Source organism: Lepisosteus platostomus, chromosome 16 (assembly GCF_059453375.1).
Source record: "Lepisosteus platostomus isolate fLepPlt1 chromosome 16, fLepPlt1.hap1, whole genome shotgun sequence".
NCBI lineage: Eukaryota > Metazoa > Chordata > Actinopteri > Semionotiformes > Lepisosteidae > Lepisosteus > Lepisosteus platostomus.
In genome coordinates, this window is record NC_142626.1 from 15,164,377 (window position 1) to 15,190,014 (window position 25,638).

Consider the following 25,638-nt stretch of genomic DNA (forward strand, 5'->3'; position numbering starts at 1 on the left):
TGCTAATAAAACACCTTGAATTGAATTGAATTGAGGGAGAGAGGGGGGGAGGGCGAGCGAGATAACCAGGATGTAAGGCAAATAAGATACGCTCCACAGACATTCACAAAAGCGACATATGAAACGTTTGCACATATAGTTAAGTTATTACTTGGTTTTCAAAGTGCAATGAAATACAATATTGTTGTTGTTGCTGTTCTTGTTGTTTTTATCCTGTAAAGTGTTTTGAGAAGCCACCTTTAAAGGCGATATATACTGTAATAGCGCTGATTCTTATGGAATGTGTTCCGCCAGGTGTAGAGAAAACCGGTTCAGGGACGCCAAATATGTAATCATAGTGGCTCTCTGAAGGCACCAGTTCTGTAGGGTTTGGGCATTTACTGAGACAATTATTAATTGTAGCAGTAAATCACAAAGTTGATTCTTTTGGTGGCTTTAGAATCCAACCATGCGACATAACTCAAACAACGCACACACACAGGTACTAATACACGAGGATACATTTATTAATACATAGAATATGCATATAAACCTAACAGATCTTATCGAGAGGGTTATCAGAATACAAAAGATATATATTCAATCAGTTACAAAGTGTTACACATATCAAGAGGACATACGTTCAGTATATCATTCATTAAGACCGTTTCGTAAAGTGAACTTGGTTACAACTTCTACATTAGATACTCAAACAAGACATAACTCTTAGGAATTAAATTGATATCAACTGGTTTGGATAACAATTGAATTCTCGAGCTGTAATGCATTGAAGTTGAATACTCATCCAATTTTTGGGGATTCAGATCTCCTGCGGGCACAAAGGAACAGTTGCAGGCTGTTGCTGTCCAATCCGCGCTCTCTGGCTCCGTGCCAGGCTGTGCTGTGCGGCTTGCGACGGTGCGCTGCTGATGCTCACTGACCGGCTAGTTAGTATTGGCTTTAACTAGCAAAGTTTGTGCACAGGAGAAAAGATGACTGTGGGTCCCAGCAAGTCAGGAAGAGGACCAGTTCGTTTATGATGAAGAGCTAGTTCTGAATAGTGATTCAGCTGTCCACAGTTCCGACCTGTTCACGAGGCCTGCTGCTGGTTACTCTCTGGCAACCTCCACTCTAGACTCTTAGAACAAAGGAAAGTTCTGGCACTCGGACACACTGGCCGTTCCGTGGTTGTCCGGGCTGAGTCTCAGGATGGTCAGGAGGCGCGCTGCGAGAATGTCCTGCCCTTGGGAGCCTTCTGCTCCTGGGCCGTCCTGCCCTGGAATTCTCCTTTGAATTCCCTTTAGAATTGTTGAATCTGAATCTGAATCTGAATCTTGTTGAATCTCTCAGGCTCTCTGTGTTGCCTGTTTTTACCTGGAGGAACTTTAGCTCATTGATTGGCTGAAAGTTCCATGGGCATCAGAGTCCCACGTGGGTTACTCGGCCCTACCGGTCCCTGATTGGTTGATCAAGGTGAGATATGAGTCACTTAGTCCTGACACTTAGTAATGCAGTCCAGATGTCCAACTCGCACTCCCTAGACAGATAGGCACCAATGGATGACCATTGATCATGATAGCCAGGCTTAGCTAAATGCATCCCCCTTTGGGAGCTGTCCTTGGACCTTAAATCACCTTGCATGAATGGTTTCTCTGTGGCTGCACCACAGAGATGAACAGAGAAATGAGGCCTAATTTGGGAAAGCTCAGAAACACTTAATTCTGCATTATTATTAAGCCTCACCGCTACATATCCCCCCTTTTTGAAGGCCACGAGGTCCCGAGGCATTGTTGCCTTCAAAACAAAACAGAGTTAAGTGATGTCCCTTGCCATTAGAACATTAATCTTAAATGTCTACATTACTCATTCATACCGGAACCAGCATTGGATACAAACAGGATGAATAACATCTGGAGTATGTATAAACACGGTAGGAGACATTATCTCAGTCTAGGAATTACACATCAGGAAGTTCACTGTCAATATCTGATACCTCTGTGGTAGATATTTGGGGAGAAGTCACTTCCTTTCTTTTGACATGCTACCTTTGACTCATTCGTGCTACCCAGAGTACATCTTGATGTGAGACTACATCATTCAGAGTACACTGTCAGTCATGATCCAGCTACCTGGCAGTAGTGTTACAATAACAACAGTTCCTGTTCCCAGCCCCCCGATAAACCACAACACCTGTGTTGGGTATCTGCTAGGGTGATTTGGAGGTTTGTTCCATTAAAGCAAACTAACTACCTGTACCTCTTCAGGGCTTACTGTTTCTTGGATTTCTATCCAATTGAATAGTGTGGCACCTGAAGGCATCTTAGACCTCAAGTTTGGTCTTATATTGTCTGGTTCCAGACCGTACAGTGTTAAGTTACCATGCTGTACTATGGCCTCCTCGGGAACTTGCAAGGAAACTGTTTGATTAGGTAGCTGCATTGCGGTAGCTGTATCTTGCCCGTCACAAGTCATAGTGTCAGTTAAATGTGGTGTGCTGACCAGCCATTTACTTCCCACCTGCTCTTCATGGGGTTCATTAACCTTCCTCTGCTCGTTAGTAGCTTTACACCCTTCATTGGTGAATCGTTTAGACACAGCCAATGGATAGCTTTGGTAGCCATACCCATCTCAAGATTTGGAACCGAATTCAATCTTGGATTGCCTTCTGGGTGAGCTATGAGCGATGGGGTTAATGTCACACACTCCTCTACTGAGAAGAGTGGAATCAAGTGGGTTGGGATTTGTGCCGTGGTTAGACTGGCTACAGTGGCACTAAACTCCCTTAACAGGTCTTGTGTCAACATTCTGGCCTGTTGCACACAAGCATAAACCCACTGTATAACACCGGCAATCATGTCCACTGTTTGGGGAATAAGGTTTAACCCTGTTGCATAGGAAGTTGCCTTTAGGGTTTTCCCTAAGCTTTCCAACTTTTGCTGCTGTTGATACAGTCTGTCACTACCCTCTGGCATCTCTGACCCCTGCCTTCTTGGGGCAGTCAGGGTGAGAGTGCCAGTAGCACACAAACCTACCAGAAATAGCAAATGCACAACAGTGGTGGCAGCAATCAGTCCTCCCAAAAGTCTTTTCGGGTGGCTGATCCCAGTCATCTCCTTCTGAGTGACTGTTGCCTTTCTAAGCTGGCGCAGCGTGTACATGGTGTCTTTCTCAGTATGCCATGTGGCATCTTGGGCACCAACATCCTGGGAATCTGGGGAGATCTGACGCAGCGGCTGATGCTGCTCCTCCGTTTCCAGGGCATCTGCTTTTTCGATTTGTTCATGCCTGTGCTCTAGGAACCCTGCAGGGGGCGGTGCAGCGGTGGAGCATGCCTGACCCTCGGCTGAGTGGTCATCTGGAGCACCTGAGTGATCTGGGATTGTTACCCCGTTCTCACTGTTCAGTTCCACCCTGCACACTTCCTGATTGAGGAATCCCTCTATCGGCATGTTTACAATCGTTCGCTGGGGGTAGGTGTAGGACACCTGCTCGCTCCCCCCTTCCCTCGCTAGGGGTTCAGGGAGCTGCCCCAGCACTGGGATAGCTAGTTCACTGTCTTTGAACTTACTATCACTCACCAGGCCCATGTCAGTGCAGGCTGGGGTTCTGACACCCCTCTTTGCGATGTCCTGCACTGGCAGGCGGGTGGCTTGACCATCCAGCTCCAGTCTGGGTGAACCACTGTTGGTCAGACTCAGACTGACAGACTGAGCTGGTGGCTGTAAGAAAACCGTCTCGGCTTTCATTCCCTGTCCCTTCTGGGGGACTGGGTGTGTTGGCAACCCTGCCGTTGAGGCAGGAACAATCAGGTCAGTCTCACTCACTACCTGGTAGTTGTGAGAAATAATGTTACCTGACTGCAGGTTCCCTGGGTCAAAGCAGAGGGAATCGGCATCTGGGATCAGGTGTGTCCACAGCGCAGTAGTCTCAGCGTCGAGCTGGACCTCCTGTCTAACCTGTGAATGTTGCACCAGGGGCACCTGGCGGTGGCCCTGTGACAGCTGCTCAAGCAGATCCTCACTAATAGAGGACCTGTCAGCGCTAAGGGTGAGGGCTACATCACCAACCTGCTCTCCTGCCATCTGGATCCCTTCCACCACTGCAGGGTGGTGGTCCTGACCCCTCTTGGGTGCCAGGGTGCACAGGGAAAGCTCCTTCTCATCGCCAGGTGGGGAGATCTGCTCCTCTTTAGGGACGTAAAAGGTGTGTGCTTTACCTGGTGGATCAGGCGGCTGCTCGGAGCAGCGCTCCTGTGGCAGGGAGGCTGTTGGGACCTCAGCCGGGACAGGACTTCCCTGTATATCTGGGGAACAAGGAAATATTTTTATTTCTTGTCCAGAGGGAACAGAAGGAATCTCCGCATAGGCTTCTGTGTTCGGTGGGCACTGTGTGAGCACAGTCGGCCTCTTGGCCCCCCTTTCCTTCTGTACAGAAGGCTTAGGAGCCTTGACCTGTTTCCACACTTTGCCTTTCTGGTGATCCACCAAAGGTTCCTCTCTGAGTCGCATGCCCTTTTCTTTTTCTACCCGTTTGAGCTTGCCGTGTGACATCGAACACCTTTCAACCTCAGTGTCAATCAGTGTCTCACTGGGTAAGACATCTCCCATGGCAGCCTTGAGGTAAAAGCTTCTTGCTTTTCCTCTGCGTTTTACTGCCTGCTCTGTGACTTCAGGGGTGGAGTCAGCACTCACTTGGGAGTGGCTGACCTCATCCAGGCAGGAACTCTTCCGCTCAATCAGATAGACTGAGGGAGGGAGAGGGGGCGGGTCTCCGCCTCCTCCAGTGGAGAGTATCAGCTCATTCACGCTTCCGGCAGCCTTGGGGAGCGGTTGTCCCTGTCCTAATAAAGCTTGTTCAAGCCTGGCCAGGCGGGCGGCTACTGAATCCTTTTGTTCAGCTTTTTCTAGCCCTTTCCCTCCCCTGGTGTTCTCATGGCACTTAGGACGCTGGGTGCGGTCCTGTGTGAGTGCTTTGGAACGGGGCTTAGCCAGCTCAGGAGCCTGTGCTCCTTCGAGCAGGAGGGAATTAACCCTGCTGGCTCTGACGGCGGACACAGTCGCTTTAACAGCTTTTTGCTCAGAGCGACTTTGGACATCATACTCCCAGGCTTTCTGCACGAATCTCTTAATATCAGTCATTTTCATGGTCTGTGCATCTATATGCATCAAGATCATCTTTCTGACTGATGGGTGGAGATTCGCAATGAATAAACCCTTGAAATGTGTGTTCTCTTCGCAACCCTCATCATTTCGCCCTGCAAAATAAGTTCGTCTAAGTCTCTCGTAATATTCGCGAGGGGACTCTGCTCTCTCGTGCTTAATGTTAAGAGCGGCGGCTATCGCAGCAGTCGGGTCAATAAACGCACTGTATTCTTCGATAAGTGCTTGACACAGCTGCTCAAAATCATTGCAGACTTCTTTCATCTGCCTAGCCATCCACTCATGTACAGCTCTGCTGGTAGTTTTCCTGACCAGAAACACTTTCTCCTGTTCTGTGGCGTTTGGCAGGTACTGCAGGTAATACCTGAGGTCCTGAATATAACTCTCGATATTATTCTCTGACACTGCGGGGTCAAATCTCTCTATGTCCTTCGCTAGCTCTCTCAGAGAATGGAGATTTATTCTCCTAGCTTCTCCGCTGACGGAGATATGGAAGAGATCGTGGTCAGACTTGTCGCTGCTAGAGAGAGTGCTTAATAGCGACTCGAATTCAGACCTTTTAGCAACCATCGTTAAACTTAAAGAGTATTACTTTTAAGTACGAAATTACAGTTTTACCACAGAAAACCACAAGATCAAGTATGCAATCAACCCGGTAGATCGCAAAAGATCACAAAACAATCAAGCACTGCTTAAAGAGCAAGGGTAAATTTTTTCTTTCGGCTTTCAGCACACTGTATTGTCGTGTATGAAACCCGCGGCGTTTTATATTGAATTATTCCGCTTGGTTGACTCATTTCAGTCTTGCCACGCCCGTGCCAGGGACGCCAAATAAATGTAGAGAAAACCGGTTCAGGGACGCCAAATATGTAATCATAGTGGCTCTCTGAAGGCACCAGTTCTGTAGGGTTTGGGCATTTACTGAGACAATTATTAATTGTAGCAGTAAATCACAAAGTTGATTCTTTTGGTGGCTTTAGAATCCAACCATGCGACATAACTCAAACAACGCACACACACAGGTACTAATACACGAGGATACATTTATTAATACATAGAATATGCATATAAACCTAACAGATCTTATCGAGAGGGTTATCAGAATACAAAAGATATATATTCAATCAGTTACAAAGTGTTACACATATCAAGAGGACATACGTTCAGTATATCATTCATTAAGACCGTTTCGTAAAGTGAACTTGGTTACAACTTCTACATTAGATACTCAAACAAGACATAACTCTTAGGAATTAAATTGATATCAACTGGTTTGGATAACAATTGAATTCTCGAGCTGTAATGCATTGAAGTTGAATACTCATCCAATTTTTGGGGATTCAGATCTCCTGCGGGCACAAAGGAACAGTTGCAGGCTGTTGCTGTCCAATCCGCGCTCTCTGGCTCCGTGCCAGGCTGTGCTGTGCGGCTTGCGACGGTGCGCTGCTGATGCTCACTGACCGGCTAGTTAGTATTGGCTTTAACTAGCAAAGTTTGTGCACAGGAGAAAAGATGACTGTGGGTCCCAGCAAGTCAGGAAGAGGACCAGTTCGTTTATGATGAAGAGCTAGTTCTGAATAGTGATTCAGCTGTCCACAGTTCCGACCTGTTCACGAGGCCTGCTGCTGGTTACTCTCTGGCAACCTCCACTCTAGACTCTTAGAACAAAGGAAAGTTCTGGCACTCGGACACACTGGCCGTTCCGTGGTTGTCCGGGCTGAGTCTCAGGATGGTCAGGAGGCGCGCTGCGAGAATGTCCTGCCCTTGGGAGCCTTCTGCTCCTGGGCCGTCCTGCCCTGGAATTCTCCTTTGAATTCCCTTTAGAATTGTTGAATCTGAATCTGAATCTGAATCTTGTTGAATCTCTCAGGCTCTCTGTGTTGCCTGTTTTTACCTGGAGGAACTTTAGCTCATTGATTGGCTGAAAGTTCCATGGGCATCAGAGTCCCACGTGGGTTACTCGGCCCTACCGGTCCCTGATTGGTTGATCAAGGTGAGATATGAGTCACTTAGTCCTGACACTTAGTAATGCAGTCCAGATGTCCAACTCGCACTCCCTAGACAGATAGGCACCAATGGATGACCATTGATCATGATAGCCAGGCTTAGCTAAATGCATCCCCCTTTGGGAGCTGTCCTTGGACCTTAAATCACCTTGCATGAATGGTTTCTCTGTGGCTGCACCACAGAGATGAACAGAGAAATGAGGCCTAATTTGGGAAAGCTCAGAAACACTTAATTCTGCATTATTATTAAGCCTCACCGCTACACAGGGATTCAAATTTTTTTTTATTTTTTTTTTAATCGCGGATCTAAGAAAATCTCAGTATAACTTTGTTCATGCACAAACAGTGGCATGTTACATTATTAATACTGCTATTCCCTTTGATACCCGGTTAAAAAAAAATAAAAAATGTTTTGAATCCCCGGCGGAACCGGGCATCCACATGAATCAAGTAACAGGTTTATTCCATGCTGAAAAAAAGAAGAAAGAAAACACATTCCATAAAAATTAACTGAGCTCCGCTCTGTACCACGCAATGATCCCCCCAGAGTCTCTGCCCCGGGAAATTTTCTTTTAGACAGAGGGTAAAAAACTCTCTCTCTCGCTTGACCTCCCCCTCCCTGTGTATTGTCTGTTTTTTTGTTAACAAGGCTCGCCAGCTTATGTGAATCGAAACCTGTCTTTCGAGCTTTTAAAGTCGTGCGATGTGTAAGCCACAATTCAAATAGAGAAAAAAGAGCTGACTGACAAGATTTAAGATGTGGCTGTCAATATTGGATAAAAAAAAAACACATTGCCTGACGTTTGTTGCATTGCTTGAAAAATAACTTTATTTCAAGAGACTGGATAAGTAATTCAAGTGTTTTTTTAACTTTCTGAAAAACAACTAATAATTTAACTATATGTGCAAATGTTTTATGATATGTCGCTGTTGTGAATGTCTGTGGACATGTGCTGGCTGGACAGGAGGCTCTACTGTATGCAGAGAGGGGCGGGAGGAGGGGACAAGCCGATACATACTCTTAGAGTTTGATTAATAGGGAATATAATACAAAAATACAGTATCAAAAATAAGATACACTCTACAGACATTCACAACGGCGACTGTCAGAAGATAGGACACAGCGGCTCAGGCACCCGCTGAATGGAAAATGGGCACTTTAATGTTCTGTATGGCTAATACTAAAGCCAATACTTTAATATTCTTTTCTGTATGTTTAACAATAGTGGGTACTGGCCTAATTCGTCCCTGCGCCCGTTGTTAGGTGTTAATGTGTTGTTAAGTGTGAATTTGTACCTGTTTCCCTGAGGTCTGGCTTTTTTTCTGGAAAACCATAACTCTGGTCTTGTCCAGATTGACTGTTGGCGCCCAGGTCTGACAGTGCAGCTCCAGCAGTGCCAGGTTCTGGCGCAGCCTCTGTTCTGTGGGCGACAGCGGGACCAGGTTGTCTGCAAAGAGCAGGAACTCGATTTCCAGAATTAATGCAAATCAGTAAATCAAGGGACAAAACCCGCCCGGGTCCTCAATGGGCTTTGACGTGCTAATGCGTTGGTTGAACAGTCCGGGTGTGGCAAGCCTCTAATGGCACCCGCCTTTCATTGGAAGACAATGAACATTCTAGCCGTACATGTGAATATAGCATAAATACACCAAGGGATTGGGTGAGCTCCCATCACAAAAAAAACTGCTAACCTGCACTACAGCGACCACAGTACAGTACGGAGACCAAAACCTTTTACGGGAAGAGACGGGGTACTTCTGCCGCCCCAGCTTCCAAAGAGCGCAGGGTAAGCAAATACAGCAGACTTCATCTGAAATACGCGATTACAGCGCATATTACAAGGTATAATTGCCGTTTTGAATTTTAAATTCAATTATAATTATTTCTTCGTAGCCTGTTCTTCAAGAAAACACCACACGGGCGAAACGATCTTCGAAATCTACCACCAGGACAGTAAAAAAGAAAGCGGTAAGTTTATTTTGGCGTCTGTTCCGCGACTGATGAATACTACTGTGTGACTTTATTTCTTACATGAATTATGTTATTTTGCCACAGGCCGTGGGTCTCTGCTCTCGGCCACTGGCCAGGGTGCCAACCTGTAGAAGCAGCACCTGTGTGGAGACTTTTCGGCAGCAGCGGGAGCAGTACGACGCATTACTGGGGAGGACTGGGAGGCTAGAGACACTCCTGAAAATGCAGAGGAAGGAGACAGTATGTTCTAGCAGTCAAACAGTTGAGCAGCTGTCTCCCGAAAAGTGCCTCTCCCTGCCGCGCAGGTTGCAATGCCTGGCGGAAGCTCTGCCCCCCGCAGAGCACACACCGCCTCAGGACACTCTATACCGGCCTCTACGCTCACCACTGTGCAGGAATTTGTTGATGCTGTCCCCGCCGTCTATCTCCCCCCAGGAAGCACTGTTTACAGAGCAGAATTCACAGATGCCAGTGGGACGAATAATTCTCCCAGATATCCAACTGTTACCCATCACTCAAGAGATGGAGGGGGGGTTGTACTTGCAGTGCATCGGCATAGACGGGAAAGCAAGAGCAGACCGCTACGCCGCCCTCGTGTTTCGAAATCTTGTGACTTTTGAAATTTACTGGGGATGGACCACGTCTGTATATTTCGATGGGTCCAGAGGCAAAAGTGCCTTGCCTTGCAATCTCCGGGAAACCATTAGTAGCATGGTGAATCAGAGATTCTCAACCCTTACTTCGTGCGACTGGAAAATAATTCGTGATCGGATCAACGAAATACTTCGTAGAAGGAGGCGCTCTTTTCCTCTAGTCTAACAGTCTGTCCACAAATAAAACATTCCTGTTAGACAAGAGGAATTGAAAAAAAACAATTACTTTTGTCAATGGAAACCGGTGTGTGTCTCTCTCTGCTGGATGTCCCTCTCACTCTCTGCTGAATAAATAAAAGCATTTTATTAAAAACGCGTTTGCGTTTGTCTGGTATTTACTTTGGTCCCTTTTAACTGTTTTTCCATCTACTGTATTGCTTTGAGATGCCACTTTCAAAGGTGATATGTAAAATAAAGTTTTTTATTATTGTTATAGAGAAACATGATCAGATTTTCCCTGGTTCAGAAAAAAAAAGATCTAAAGTGCTACACCTAACTTTCTTAATTCGATGTATTTAAAGCAGTGAACTACTGTAGGTATAACATAACATTCAGAAATACAATTGAGAATAGTTTTGTGGTGTTTGTTTAGATGAAACGTTCCTAAAACGTATAACGTAACAAAATTAAAGACGATTAAAATCTGTAATCTTTCCACTTGTACTGTATGTCATCGGAAAGTGTCTGCTTTGTGTACAGATGGTATCAAAAAGTAATCTTAAGTGGTGAGAAAGCTGTGCTCAATGTATTTAAGGGACTTAAAAGTAAAAGATGCTTCATATTGCTTGACTAATTTTAAAAACTAAGTTATAAATGCAGACGCTCCCTCGGTGCCGCGCCGGGTGTAAATATCAAAATATACATTCGTCCCGGGCAGAGGCCGAAGAGTGCCCAGCTGGGGTGCGTGGGGAAGAGCAGGACAGGAATGAAAGTGGTCAGGGCGACGTTAAGGAAGGCTTACAGTCTGGGCAGGTATAGATTACACTTTTCTAAAACGTATTTGAAAAATAAAAACGATTACAATCTAATCCTTCCACGTTTGATCCCAAAATCCCAAGAAAAATAAATCTAAACGGGTAGAAAGCTATGCTGAAAGTTTATTAAGATACTTAGAAGACAAAGATACTGTATCAATTTATGTTGCATTAGTCTGATTATGATTAAAAAAACACATATAATTAAACACGCGTTGGCAATTTAAATCAAAACACGATTTAAATCAATATAAATCTTTATATTGTAACGCATACTGTCCAGCCTCCATTTCTCTATAAAAATTTACTCTATTACACACACACACAATAGAAGCAGGAAACAGAAGCATGGACCGTTGTCAGAAGGGAAGAAGGTGACTATTCATTGTTATCAAAAATGACTTAGAATCGATCATGTTGTGATATTTTGAAATATAAAAGTCAATTGATTGTCCATAATATTGCTATTCTATTTTTTCGAAGAAATGTTTGTTAAAAGAAAAGTCCAGCACCAGCTAGATTTGAACACACAACCCGTGAGTTGGTAATCGGGCACGTACAGATGCAGCCATTCAAAATGCGCGGGCGATACCGCATTATTTTCCGGTACGCTGTACGCAGTCTACCGCAAGTTACCGGTTGTAGCGGTGAGGCTTAATAATAAGACAGAATTAAGTGTTTCTGAGCTTTCCCAAATTAGGCCTCATTTCTCTGTTCATCTCTGTGGTGCAGCCACAGAGAAACCATTCATGCAAGGTGATTTAAGGTCCAAGGACAGCTCCCAAAGGGGGATGCACTTAGCTAAGCCTGGCTATCATGATCAATGGTCACCCATTGGCGCCTATCTGTCTAGGGAGTGCCAGTTGGACATCTGGACTGCATTACTAAGTGTCAGGACTAAGTGACTCATATCTCACCTTGATCAACCAATCAGGGACTGGTAGGGCCGAGTAACCCACGTGGGACTCTGATGCCCATGGAACTTTCAGCCAATCAATGAGCTGAAGTTCCACCAGGTAAAAACAGGCAACACAGAGAGCCTGTGAGATTCAGATTCAACAAGATTCAACAAGATTCAGACAAGATTCAGAAGGAATTCAAAGGAGAATCCCAAGGGCAGGACATTCTCGCAGCGCGCCTCCTGACCATCCTGAGACTCAGCCCGGACAACCACGGAACGGCCAGTGTGTCCGAGTGCCAGAACTTTCCTTTGTTCTAAGAGTCTAGAGTAGAGGTTGCCAGAGGGTAACCAGCAGCAGGCCTCGTGAACAGGTCGGAACTGTGGAAAGCTGAATCACTATTCAGAACTAGCTCTTCATCTACCGGTCCTCTTCCTGACTTGCTGGGACCCACAGTCATCTTTTCTCCTGTGCACAAACTTTGCTAGTTAAAGCCAACAGTGAGCATCAGCAGCGCACCGTCGCAAGCCGCACAGCACAGCCTGGCACGGAGCCAGAGAGCGCGGATTGGACAGCAACAGCCTGCAACTGTTTCTTTGTGCCCGCAGGAGATCTGAATCCCCAGAGATTGGATGAGTATTCAACTTCAATGCATTACAGCTCGAGAATTCAATTGTTATCCCAACCAGTTGATATCAATTTAATTCCTAAGAGTTATGTACTTGTTTGAGTATCTAATGTAGAAGTTGTAACCAAGTTCACTTTACGAAACGGTCTTAATGAATGATATACTGAACGTATGTCCTCTTGATGTGTAACTCTTTGTAACTGATTGAATATATATCTTTTGTATTCTGAAAACCCTCTCGATAAGATCTGTTAGATTTACATGCATATTTTATGTATTAATAAATGTATCCTCGTGTATTAGTACCTGTGTGTGCGCGTTGTTTGAGTTATGTCGCATGGTTGGATTCTAAAGCCATCAAAAGAATCAACTTTGTGATTTACTGCTACAATTAATAATTGTCTCAGTAAATGCCCAAACCCTACAGAACCTACAGAGAGCCACTATGATTACATATTTGGCGTCCCTGAACCGGCATAATCTACAGGTATATACCGCGAGTTACCGGTAAATACCGCTAGTTACCGTAAATTCTCCTATAATACGACAAGCAAAATAATAGTATCCGGAATTTCCGCAAGGTGGAGCTAATAAAGCTCAACCTCTCATGTTTGAGCTGTGGCCATCAAAGTCTTTAACAAAGATATTACCAATAGTTTTAATAATGAATGACCTTGGACAAGCTGTAAGTGTAAACTTAAAGTATTGCCCTGGTCCACATTCTTTTTTTCATTGACCGTCTTTGTAAAAGTAACACCACAGCATTTCGCAATCACGCATTTGTTTCCAATCGTGCAAAGTACAGTAATTTTGGAGAATCGATTCACCATGCCTTTCACATGCTCATAAAAGAGATTGATTTAGGAACATAAACATATTACCGTGTGAAAACTGTACTGTATACAGTATGTATATGTATATTTAATGTCTTAACTGTGCCCGTTTAAGTATTGAATATTCATATCTAATTTTACCACTGAAGGGAAATCTTAGTAGCTGAGCATAAAAAGAATAGGAGCATACTGCAACGCGTGTGAAGGCCATAAACAATATTAATTTTGGAACATAAACATACAGTATATTGTTGGTATTGGTACTTTAAAGAAAACATACACGAAGCATGGTTTCATTATGACCAGAATCGGTCTTGAGATATTTTTAACTTGATTTACTGTATTTGAGAGGTATGTCTTAACACCGATACTACAGTACGTAAATACTTCTCACGTATATGTTTCTAGGTTTATATTATGCATTTCATACGGTCAAATTACTTTTGAGCAACTTATAAGAAGCGCAAAACGGTATGCCCAGGGCGTTTAAGTTTCGTTTTGTGCTGGGACTCTGCTTTAACAATGTCGCCGTGGATTGATTAGAGATATCAAGTACATACAAGTCATTTTTTAAATGTTGTAGTTCGTCTTGTAAAAATGTTACGAGTACATCATCTATCAACAATTACACAGGTTCTGTTTCCATATTGCGGATTTTGGTTACGTAATATTATTTTCTAAATTTCACGTTGTGAATATATGATTTGGGCAAACAGAGCCGCAAAGAAGTACATTATGGGTTGTTGTTTTTTTTTTGCAGTTTTATCTAGAACAAGCGATGCTTAAACCTTTGTCTGATTCTTGTGAAACTATCCACACGACAGTTACAGTACCTAGGAGTTGACTTCAGTGATGTCACTGATGGGATGTTTCTAAAAATCCATCTTCTGTAAAACGTCTTCTCTAGTTGTCCTGGATACTGTATGAATTCGCTAATGAAGCTGTGTGTTCTGAGCCTGGTTCTCTACATTTCTGTATGAACCAGCTTAGAGGGCTAAAGACAGCTTGTGTTTAAATTGAGTGTAAGGTCATTTATGCTTCTAAAGTCATGGTCAGCATTTATTAATGTACTGTGCTGTAAACTTGTTCTGTGCCTAGTCACATTATTTTATAGCGTTATCAAATCTGGTGGCGCTGTGTGTTAGTTTCCTGACTCCCATGTCACATGGTCTGTGATTGAATCCCATGGAACTATGACTTTATTTTTTAACAAACATTTCTTTGAAAAAATGAAACGTTTCCCTTGGTCAGAGATTAAATAAAACCTCACTTGCACCAAACAAATTTATATTTCTAAATATCACAACATGATCGAATTTAAGTCTTTTTAATAACAATGAATAGTCACCTATGCATTACAAAATAACCATTTATATTGATTTGAATTGCGTTTTGATTTAAATCTTAAACGCGCGTTTAAATTTCTGTGTTTAAAGGCGATATACTGTATAAAAGCGCTGATTCATATGGAGTGTGTTCCGCCGGGGATTCAAAAAATTTATTTTTTTTAATCGTGTATCTAAGGAAAATTGCAGTATAACTTTGTTCATGCACAAACAGTGGCATGTTACATTATAATTTGTGTGTCTCCTCTTGCCAGAAAGCTCTAAATTGCATTTTGGTTGCGGTTTTTGACTTTTTCTAAATTGCAACCCATAAATAAAGCTGATAAAGCTTAGACTAACTGTATTCTAAACTGTAATACAACAGCACATTGGACAATGCAACGTAAATTGCAAAAATGCACTTGGAATCTGTCCAAGCCCTCCTACGAAAATTATTTAAATTGCGACACTGATCATTCATCTCTAAATAAACTTTATTTTATATAGTGTTTTAAGCGAATAGGTAATTAGAGTGCTCATAAACCTAATCGCTTTTTCTACATAAACACAGCGTGATTGCTCTCTGAAAATGCTTTTCCTTTATATTTAGGCTCAGATTTCAACTATAGATCGTATTATTATAAACTTTCTTGGAAAACTGTATTTTATGTAAACCATGTTTGCTATTAATTCATTTAGGGCTAAAATACGTTCATTGTCTTCCGATCAAGTCGAGTTGACATTGTAAGCTTGCCACTCCCGGACTGTTAAACCAACGCATTAGCATGTTAAAGCGATTCCATTGAGGAGCCCAGCTACCAGTTAACACTGTACTTCCTACTTTGAAAATACCTGTGAATCCGGTTTAATTCGTCACAGCCAGCACTCCGGCAGAGAGGGGGTTGTACTCGTAAAGTAGAAGCAGGCGAGATTTCCAACGAAAGACACCCCCCCCCCCCCTCAAAAACCCAGTAAGCAGTAATGCTTTATGTTGAAAATTGAGGTGGATTTTGTTTATGATAAAGAGGAGAAACTGGGATGGGAGGAGGGTTTGGTTTTGCATAAGGGGCGGGATTATGATAATTGGAGGAATTTGCAAGAGTAAAATGGTTTGATATATTTGATTTTGTATTTTGGTCGTTATCTATGTTTTTGGTTGGTATTATGTTTATATGGTTGTTTTTGTTGGTTGGTTGTTATTATGGTTATTAATAATACGATCTATAGTTGAAATCTGAGCCTAAATAAAAAGAAAAAGCAAGTTATTAGGTTTATGAACAATCAAATTACTTATTCGTTTAAAACGCTATATAAAATAAAGTTTATTATTAATTTGCTGGACAGAGCAGTGAACATTATTATGCATAAGACAAAGATAACGATCCTGATCAGTTTAGAAATCTGTGTACGCTGTAAGGTTTTTACTTCTTAAACTTTTAAAATACACGTTTTGAATAGAAAGAAATCCTCTTCCTGGTACAGTCGCATGAAGAGAGAGGCGAAACAGCCCTACACAGCCCTGTCGCAGTACACGAATATAATCATATCGTTATTAAATTCTTTAGATACGCGATTCCATATTATATTAGCAGAACAGCTTAAAACTACCACTTTTTCACACGCTATTTCACGTTAGTTAAATTTAATTTATTTATATATTATATATTTATATCTCTGACCAAGGGAAATGTCTCATTTTTTCAAAGAAATGTTTGTTTGTTGATTGTTATCAAAAATGACTTAAAATCGATCATGTTGTGATATTTTGAAATATAAAAGTCAATTAATTGTCCATAATATCGCTATTCTATTTTTTCGAAGAAATGTTTGTTAAAAGAAAAGTCCAGCACCAGCTGGATTTGAACAAAAAACCTGTGAGTTGTTAGTCGGGCACATAGACCAGTAGGCTACAGGGGAAGTCGCATGAAGAGGGAGGCGAAACAGCCCTACACAGCCCTGTCGCAGTACACGAATATAATCATATCGTTATTAAATTCTTTAGATACGCGATTCCATATTATATTCCCTATTAATCAAATTCTAAAAGTATGCTTGTTGACTCCGGTATCTCTTTAGTTAAAGACTTCGATGCTTAAAATGTTTAGGGAGAAATGTAATACTGGTGTGTATTTTTTACTTTAAAGTACCAAGACCAGCCATATACAGTACTGTATGTTTATGTTCCAAAATTAATATCGTTTATGGCCTTAACACGCGTTACAGTATGCTCCTATTCTTTTTATGCTCAGCTACTAAGATTTCCCTTCAGTGGTAAAATTCAATATCTACAACGGGCACAGTAAAGACGTTTACTGTACATCTTTCTACGACAGACCAACGGACCACGAGTGCCCCTGTCAGTCAACCAATCACGTACCGCGGTACCCCGCGTCATCTTGCATCATGATGCGCGACGCTGCAGCCAATTACCTCCGGTACGTGTCTGTACCGCTCACTTTGAATGGCTGCATCTGTAGACCAGTGGGCTACAAGGGAAGTCGCATGAAGAAAGAGGCGAAACAGCCCTACACAGCCCTGTCGCAGTACACGAATATAATCATATCGTTATTAATTTCTTGAGATACGCGATTCCATATTATATTCCCTTTTAATCAAATTCTAAAAGTATGCTTGTTGACTCCGGTATCACGTTAGTTAAAGACTTCGATGCTTAAAATGTTTAGGGAGAAATGGAATACTGGTGTGTATGTTTTCTTTAAAGTACCGAGACCAGCCATATACTGTATGTTTAAGTTCCAAAATTAATATCGTTTATGTCCTTCACACGCGTTGCAGTATGCTCCTATTCTTTTTATGCTCAGCTACTAAGATTTCCCTTCAGTGGTAAAATTCCATATAAATATTCAATACTTAAATGGGCACAGTTAAGACATTAAATATACATATACATACTGTATACGGTACAGTTTGCATACGGTAATATGTTTATGTTCCTAAATCAATCTCTTTTATGAGCATGTGAAAGGCATGGTGAATCGATTCTCCAAAATTACTGTACTTTGCATGATTGGAAACAAATGCGTGATTGCGAAATGCTGTGGTGTTACTTTTACAAAGAGTGTCAATGAAAAAAAGAATGTGGACCAGGGCAATACTTTAAGTTTACACTTACAGCTTGTCCAAGGTCATTCATTATTAATACTATTAGTAATATCTTCGTTAAAGACTTTGATGGCGACAGCTCAAACATGAGAGGTTGAGCTTTATTAGCTCCACCTTGCGGAAATTCCGGATACTATTATTTTGCTTGCCGTATTATAGGAGAATTTACGGTAACTAGCGGTATTTACCGGTAACTCGCGGTAGACTGCGTAAAGCGCACCGCAATGTATGTTGTAAAAATGTATGTAAAAATCCACATGTGTATAATTGACATTTCCCCCAACATACTGTACACCAATAAGTGCATAAAACCTTTTGTGAGTGAGAAAAACTTTCTGATTTTTTAACACTGATCTTTTACCAGGCCTTTAGCTGGTAAAATATGTTGCCATGGTGTTGTTACTCAGTGTGGAGAGGTGAGGAATGAGGAGTCGGGAGAACAAGCATGATAAGTATTTATCTCTTTTTAATTGTCTCAGACAGTGAATTTTTCACCTTTGACTTGGCAAAAGGCTTTGGGAATATCTACTAGTTTCCACAGACTGATACCGAAGGAGCCAAAGAATGACATTGTTCCCATATGTTTGCAGGATGATAGACTTTTAAATTTAATATTGTTTCACAAAATTGATGCTGATTGAATGTAACACATATAATGGTTTGGGTGGTTCCAAATCAAAAGGTAAGATTCTTCTTTCATACGTAATGTACAAAAAATTAGAACAAGAAGTTGACGGAACAGTGAAAATATTGTTTTTCTTTTGCTTTTCACGATTGAGTTAACTATTACTTGTTCCTTTAATAAGCAATGCACCTTTCCCGTGCAGTGAAAGATAGGCCTCTAATTTAAATCGAATTTAATCCAAAAAAAGTTAGTTATGCTACATCTGTGATATGTTGCTCTTTTATCAAAGATCATATAAAAGGCTGTCTGGATTGTTTGAGAGAGTGAGAGTGTCGAGAGTGTTGAACGAGTTTGATCTGTCAAACAATTGTCTGCACATCATACTCACCCCCTTACCCAGCCAATATAACTACAGTGAGGAAAGGGAAATGGCATTAACCACTAACATGGGTTTCTTGGTACCCTGAGAATGTTCTGATTCCCTGAAACACAAGCTGAACTCCAGGAATTCCATCTCGGCTTGATCCACCTGCTTTCCCTTGAGGAAAGAATTCTAGGTAAAACACAGGAATATTTCAGAGACACAAAGAATATTTTTATACTCTTTGTCCTTCAATTGGCAATGGTGCTTGTCCCAAGTTTTCAGGACCTAAGGAAGCCAGCAAGTTATTTTCTTCCTCCCTGAAATTCAAGCTGACATTGTGTACATTAGCTGAGTTTGATCTCGATTTCCAGACTCTGACTTTAATGGAAGATATCTTACTTGAAAATACCTACAGCTGCACAAAAAGATCAAAGCAAAGCAAAGTGGGGAGAGGAACTGCAGTGGGACCAGTGCCTAAGGGGTTCATGTTCATCTGCATTTATATAGCGCATAAATACAGACTGATACGTGTACAGGAGCATTTACAAGCCTCTTCATATCACTCTAGTATGGTATTAAAATATACAGTGCAAACTCTAAATTCATGTTATTACAACAGTCTCAGACAATCTGATACTTTACCGTCAATTTGTAGTTCACCAGACCCAGGTAAGGAAAAAGGATTGAAGAAACTGTGATGATTTCAAGTTACATGAAGGTTGTCATGATGTCATTTCTGTTTTTTAGAACTTGATGAACCATGGAGGGAAATACAATGGGGCAATCAGTAAGTATTTAAAAATACAACGTGAAACCCACATCACACTGTACCTCCCAATGTGGAGCTGTAAGAATGAGATGAGGGCTGTTCAATACAGTCCTGGAGAGCTGCTGTGTTTGTATGTCCCTGAAGAACTGATTGAAGGTGTTCAGTTAAGAAGAATAATGAGTATAAAATTGTTAACAGCCAAGCTGGAAAGAAAAACTACATTATTCCTTTACCTGTCTCATACCTCCTGACACCCATAGTGTAAAATACAGAATCCATAATGCCTGGTAAGAAGTCATGGTTGTCAGTAATTGGAGTAAGAAGACATGTATATAAATATATTTTTCATAATAAAAATCTCAAATAAAATTGCTTCCTAATTGTTTGTTACTGAATTTAGCATTATAAAGAAATATACATAATTTCAATGTGGATTAAAAAAGGTTCAATGTGTTTACAATATTCTAAAATTATAAAATTATAAAAAAATGTTCCTTATATACAGTATATCTGGCAGAGTAATGTAGCTCTCTAAAACTATGTGGATGTAAAACAGAATGAAAATATAAAAGTAATGTAAAACATTTGGATCTAAACATGAAAGAAGCATGTTGCACTCACAAGATATAATAATAAACTATTTATTTACTGTACCCAACATGGTCATTTTGTTTTGTAAAATAGACCTTCTTTCTTTTTTTTATTTATTTAATGTTTAACATTCTGTAACATACAGTAGAAAATTAAAATTAATTAATTAAGTCTAAACTCTATACAACTTAAATTCTATTATTGGAAAATGTTTGTCTCAAGGGGCTCAGTATTGAGTGGAATTCAAAACCAGGCATTTTCTGGCAACAGTCCAAATGCTTCCACATGCCATGTTAAGCTTTCAGTGCTTCACCTGGTGGTTTTACAAAACAGTGCTATCCTAGAACACAATATAAAAAAGTGTGGTGTGCTGTGTTGCACTGAGGTGTGTTCACTGCAAATTGCTGCATTATCCTGTGTGCATTCTGAATGGCTGGATCTGTATATATTAACAGAGATGTTCTTAGTTATGTAGCAAAAGCAAAAAATAAAATGTGAACAGGAAGGTTTTATAAAGCATAATCCTTGGTCTGAAAATGATTAAGTAGAGTTAAGTAGAGTGACCTCTACTTACAATAGTAATATCACAGGAAATTGTAGATACAAAATTTAGATATTTACTATTATTTTATGTAAGCCACTACGTCAAGCTGTTTTTGACAATAAGTATCTGCGCACAGAACAGTGTAGAAAACCAGTTATACACCCTTCTAGGATGAATTATTTTTCTTTATTGTGTGATGTGTTCTTTCTTATTTACAGGCAGAAAGAAAAACTTCTGAAAGAAATAAGGACCTTAACACCAAGATGCACAAAAGTAAAAGAATTAAGAATCGTGATGGCTGGACAGATCAAGGCTGGAAAGTCCAGTTACATCAATACAATTGATTCTGCGTTACAAGGTTATTTGAGAAGCCTTGCTTTGGCTGGTGAAGAAGAACACAGTTTTACCAAGAAGGTTAGTAGCCATCTAGAGGGTGTATTGAATGGAATAACATATTCAAATTCTTTATAAATTATTTCCAATCCTGATAAACATACAGGTTAATTTACTTATGATAGTATATAGCAAACTCTACAGTGACTTGGCACTATTAATGTCTGAATTATTCCTGACTGTTATTGTAATGGATTGTGATGTCAAAATGGAGGAACTGCTTTTTTTGTGTCAATGTAGCAATTATGAGGATGCTAGGACCTTTTTCTTGCAACAGGATCTTTTTTCTCTTTTTTTTCAGTGCACTCATGGACAGTTATCCTAATGTGCATAATATACCAGTTATTTACAGTATTTCAGTCTTTCCTCCACCTAAAAAGTATTCCTAAAGCTAAAATAAATTCTATGATTGCCTACTCAACATACAGAACAGATGATTCAACTAGTATCAAGTACAAGAACCCCATTGACCCCAGTTACCAGAACCAAATGTCCCAAAAGAACAGTCCAGTATTTTTATTCTCCATAACCAGCTCTGGTTGGTGGCCTGGTGTGCCTCCTTACACCACAGCAAATAAAAGGTGTAGTTTCAGACTTGGTCAATAGTAGGATGCAAACCTCTTTGAAGTACTATGTATTTTGACAACACTACAACTAAATAGAGTTTCAGATTTCAAGATTTTTTATTTGCCATATACAAGTGTATTGTGATGCTTACTCATTCAGCTGTACCTAGTAACAGTGAAAGAAAAATGTAAAAATAGATACAAATGACAAACAGACAATGGACATTACAATACATTTAGACATTAGATGTTATAATACAGCCAAGACAGGACATAGTGCAGACAGTCTAGTACCTTGAAGTGCAGGTGCTAATTTGTGCAGTAGTCTAAACTTAGCAGTTTATGATATGTTATTTTTTAAATCAGTTCCTGAAGAGAGAATATGAAAAGAGCAAATGTAGAAATCTGTTTATGGTATCCAATAAGTCTCCATAATGGCTAAATTGAAGCCAAAACAAAGGCATCAGTCCATGAAGACCTGAAGTGAGATGATCTAGTCTTTTAGTACAATGGTATTAACTATACGGACCTTTAAAAGTGCAACACACTGATGCCCATGTATCTGTGCAATGGGGATAATTCTCTCAGAATTTATAATTTAGCTTTTCTGACTTTTCTGTTTAGTTTAATCCATTCAGAGTAGAGGACCGTGCAGATGGAGAAGGTGATGGATTTCTCCCTTTTGTTATCTATGATGTCATGGGAATTGATAAAATTGTGCAAAGTCCTGATGACTTCATCAGTGTGGTAAAAGGCCATATAAAAGATGGATACACGGTAAGTTGTACTGACAATGCATCACCATTCCACCCCATAACTGCTTTTGGATAATCTTCAGTTTAAACACTAGCCTCTTAGACAGACGGCTTGGAGAGGAATCAGAAGTGAGGCACATTAGCAAGTATCAAGTCTAGAATGGTAAAAAGCAGGTTATTCAAGTGGAGCTCTGGATGATCACTGGCACAAAACTCTGTTTCTGTAATATTGACAAACAGTCCGATTCTACTGTATGTTTGTACGACTGCTGTAAGCATAACTTGCAGTGCTTTTGGGGTGTGTGCTACAACAGCACAATCATTAACATACTGGAGCTCAAGTACATATTCTGATTTTAGCTTATTGGAAGTTTGGAATCTCCTGATATTAAAGATGTTCTCGTCCAACCAAAAGTTAAAAAATACCCCACTCTCTACAACCATACCTGCCGGAGTTGTGTAACTCACAGGCAGAAGATGTTAAATAGGACTGGTGCAAGCACACCATCTTCAGGAAGCTCTTCAGTGATGGTGGCAATAAGTCAGTGAAGCATGACCATTGCCAGACCTTTGCCAGCAGCTGAAAGCAGAGATATTCTCCTGCTGTTGCCCCAAGTTGATCTGTCACCCTTGTTCTGATAAATGCTGATGTTTTCATCCCTCCATTGATGTGGAATGCATCCTTGTCTCCACAATGAAGTGATGAAGGGTTCTGATGGAAGCATAACCTCCAATTTTCAAAATTAAAATGGGATGAAGTCAGATCCAGGAGTTTTTTTCATTTTTGTAAGACTTGATGGCAAAGTAGACCTCAGAGAAGGTGGGTGGGAGATCAAGACCCTGGATGGTGGGCAGGACTTGAAGATCTTCTAAAATTGAGACGTTGACTAGGTTTTGATTGTTTAAGACTGCTTGGAAATGTTTGCTCTACTTCTGTACTATTTTTCTTTCAACCTTTATTAAAATAGATCAATCTGCACTCCTTATAGGAGAGATGGCCATGGATGGTCTCTAATGTGTTATAGAAGTCAGCATGTCATATTTGTCCACGTGCTTCTGTATTTCATGTGCCCTGGATATCCAATACTCATTTTGAAATTGTTTCAGAAAGTTCTGTACATTTCTCCTCCATTCTTCTTACTGTTTTCTGAGAACCTCAGAAGTGGGGTTGTAATCCTTGTGCATGGCACCTAGTAGGTCTACTATAGCCAATGGATTAGAGTGCTTTCTCATGGAACGATATACAGAAGTCTATTTGTCCTCAATAGAGTCCTGTTCAGTTGAGGTTTTCAAGAATGCTGCATGTTGGTTCGTACCCCCACTTCTCGTATGCCACAAAAACACAATCACTGCAAAATGTAGTTGTTGTTTTTTTCTTGGAAGAGCTCTGCCTAGGTGAACAGATGTCCCAACCTTCATTCTGAGCTTAGCTATGATCATCTTATGATCTATCTAGCACTCTGCCCCTCTCATGGCTTGTGTGAAAAGAACATGTTTCATATCAGGGAGCCTAACAATGATGTAATCTATAAAATAGCATAGGTGCATCCATTTGTATTTATTTTTCATTTGAAAGATGATGATTTGTGTTAGTTACTGTTGTAACAGACAAATAAATTCTGGATCCCGAGATGAAGTTAAACAGATGAGTTTTATTGCATGCAAGGTACAATAAAACCCAAGTTTTGTAAAAAAGTGCCGGTACAAAACATCCAGTTTATGTAGCTCTTTTCTGCCGCTTCTGTCATAGCTCATTACTATGGTAATAGCCCTTTTCTGCCGCTTCTGATGTAGCTCATTACTATGGTAATGGGGGGAGGTCACGGTATTCAGCCAGTTCACGGACTTTGGTCACTGTTAATGGTCAGTGTTAGGTTTCCTTCCTTGGATGTTTCCTAGCTGGCATCTGGAATCCTTATCAGTTATCCCCCTTTCCTGCCATAACTCTAGCCTGTTACTTAGAAGTCCAGTCCTCACGCAGAAAGTACTCAGTTAACCCCTTCTTCACATCTTGTATCTTTCTTCATTCACCCCTTATAAAATATGGCATGCGTCAGTGCTGCCTATTTTTTTTTTCACAAACAATCTCAGGGCAGATCCTTCCTTTCTAGGTGTACAGGCATGCATTAGCATGACATTGTGAGTTCCACGGTTACAGCAAGATGTGATTAATGTCTTTGCACAAGTGATGGTTACAATTCTACATATAAACAATACTAATCCTACAAATAAATATTGTAATAAAATTCCACCCCAGGACCCAAATGCAGACCTCAGCCATGTGTAGATCTATCATCAGAATATTAGAGTAGCAATATATCCCCAACTCTGATTATTATCTGTGGCTGATAGATATGACAACTCCAGCAATGTATTGATACCATATTCCCCAGTAATGTTCCTCAAGCCTAACAAGCACGCTGTTGGCCCACGTTAGGAAGCATCAGACACAGAAACGGTAACAATATCTTTCTTTCTGTTCACTCAGTCTCTGGTGCAGTGGCTCGGTGACAGTGCGATGCGTGGATCCAGCAATCTCAGCCTGTCACTCAGATGGCAGTCAGTAGATGGTAGATGGCAGATGGTCGGTAGTCAGTAACAATTGATATGGTCCCTCCCCAGCAGGGTTGCAACGTCTGGCAGGTTATCTCTTCTTCACCCACACTCACTCACTAGGTATCTGGTCATGTCTTCCCTCTACTGGAGTTAGCAAACTCAGCAATCTGTTACACCAAATTTGGCCTTCCAGGGAGTTTCTTTGGTTGCCCATGATGATCTCAAATGGGCTCAGTCTCACAGTTCTGTTTGATCCAATCGGTAGACTGCAAAGGGCCGCAGGTAGAGCATCTACCCACGGTGTTCCTTCAGTTGATATTTCATCAGTCGGTCTTTCAGAGATCCATTCGTTCCACCATGCCTGCAGACTGCGGGTGACGGGTATAATGTAACTTCCACCTCACTCCCAGTGAGGCAATTACAGCCTTACACACCTTCCCAGTGTAGTATGCCCCTAGATCAGTATTCAAGTGACAGTGCAGTCTGCACCACGGAATTATCTTCGTCATCAAATGTTTGAGAGTTACAGAGGTAGTGGCCTCAGCCCACCAGGAGAAGAGATTCACCATCATTAAGAGTCCAGTGTTCCCTTTACATATTGGCAAGCTATAATAGTCAATTTTCCAGTACATGACAGGTCCCTCAGGGGCTGGCTTTCTGAGCCATCACACCCGCACCTGAGCTGTAGTTGAGTTCCTTTGCCAAGCATCACATCGAAATACAACATCAGTGGCTGCTGCTTTAAACACAGTCCCAACCCAGTTTCGGGACAACTGGCGCACCATTTGACTCACACCTGGGTATCTGACAGCATGAATTTGTCGGGCTACAAAGGGCATTAGGCTGTGAGGGCATGCAGGGTGTCCGGTGTGCTTGCGACCCCCCCATACTCCATGATCATGCAGCCCCACATTCTTTTCTAAC

General features: G+C 41.3%; 1 protein-coding gene and 1 gene segment (V, D, J or C); one reads left to right on the forward strand and one right to left on the reverse strand.

Moving 5' to 3' along the window:
- LOC148646937 (Ig kappa chain V region K29-213-like) overlaps window positions 1–25,638 on the reverse strand; it is a 619,354-nt gene that overhangs the window by 571,028 nt on the left and 22,688 nt on the right.
- LOC148646946 (interferon-induced protein 44-like) overlaps window positions 1–25,638 on the forward strand; it is a 44,969-nt gene that overhangs the window by 6,923 nt on the left and 12,408 nt on the right. Inside the window, exons 1-4 of one of the 2 annotated variants that reach the window (XM_088608991.1) lie at window positions 18,145–18,233; window positions 19,288–19,327; window positions 20,663–20,858; window positions 22,028–22,180. In XM_088608991.1, the coding sequence (XP_088465117.1) occupies window positions 18,182–18,233; window positions 19,288–19,327; window positions 20,663–20,858; window positions 22,028–22,180 (441 nt within the window). In that variant the 5' untranslated portion in view covers window positions 18,145–18,181. Of the gene's footprint in view, window positions 1–18,144; window positions 18,234–19,287; window positions 19,328–20,662; window positions 20,859–22,027; window positions 22,181–25,638 lie in introns of those variants that run through there. The other variant, XM_088608990.1, reaches the window with a different exon arrangement.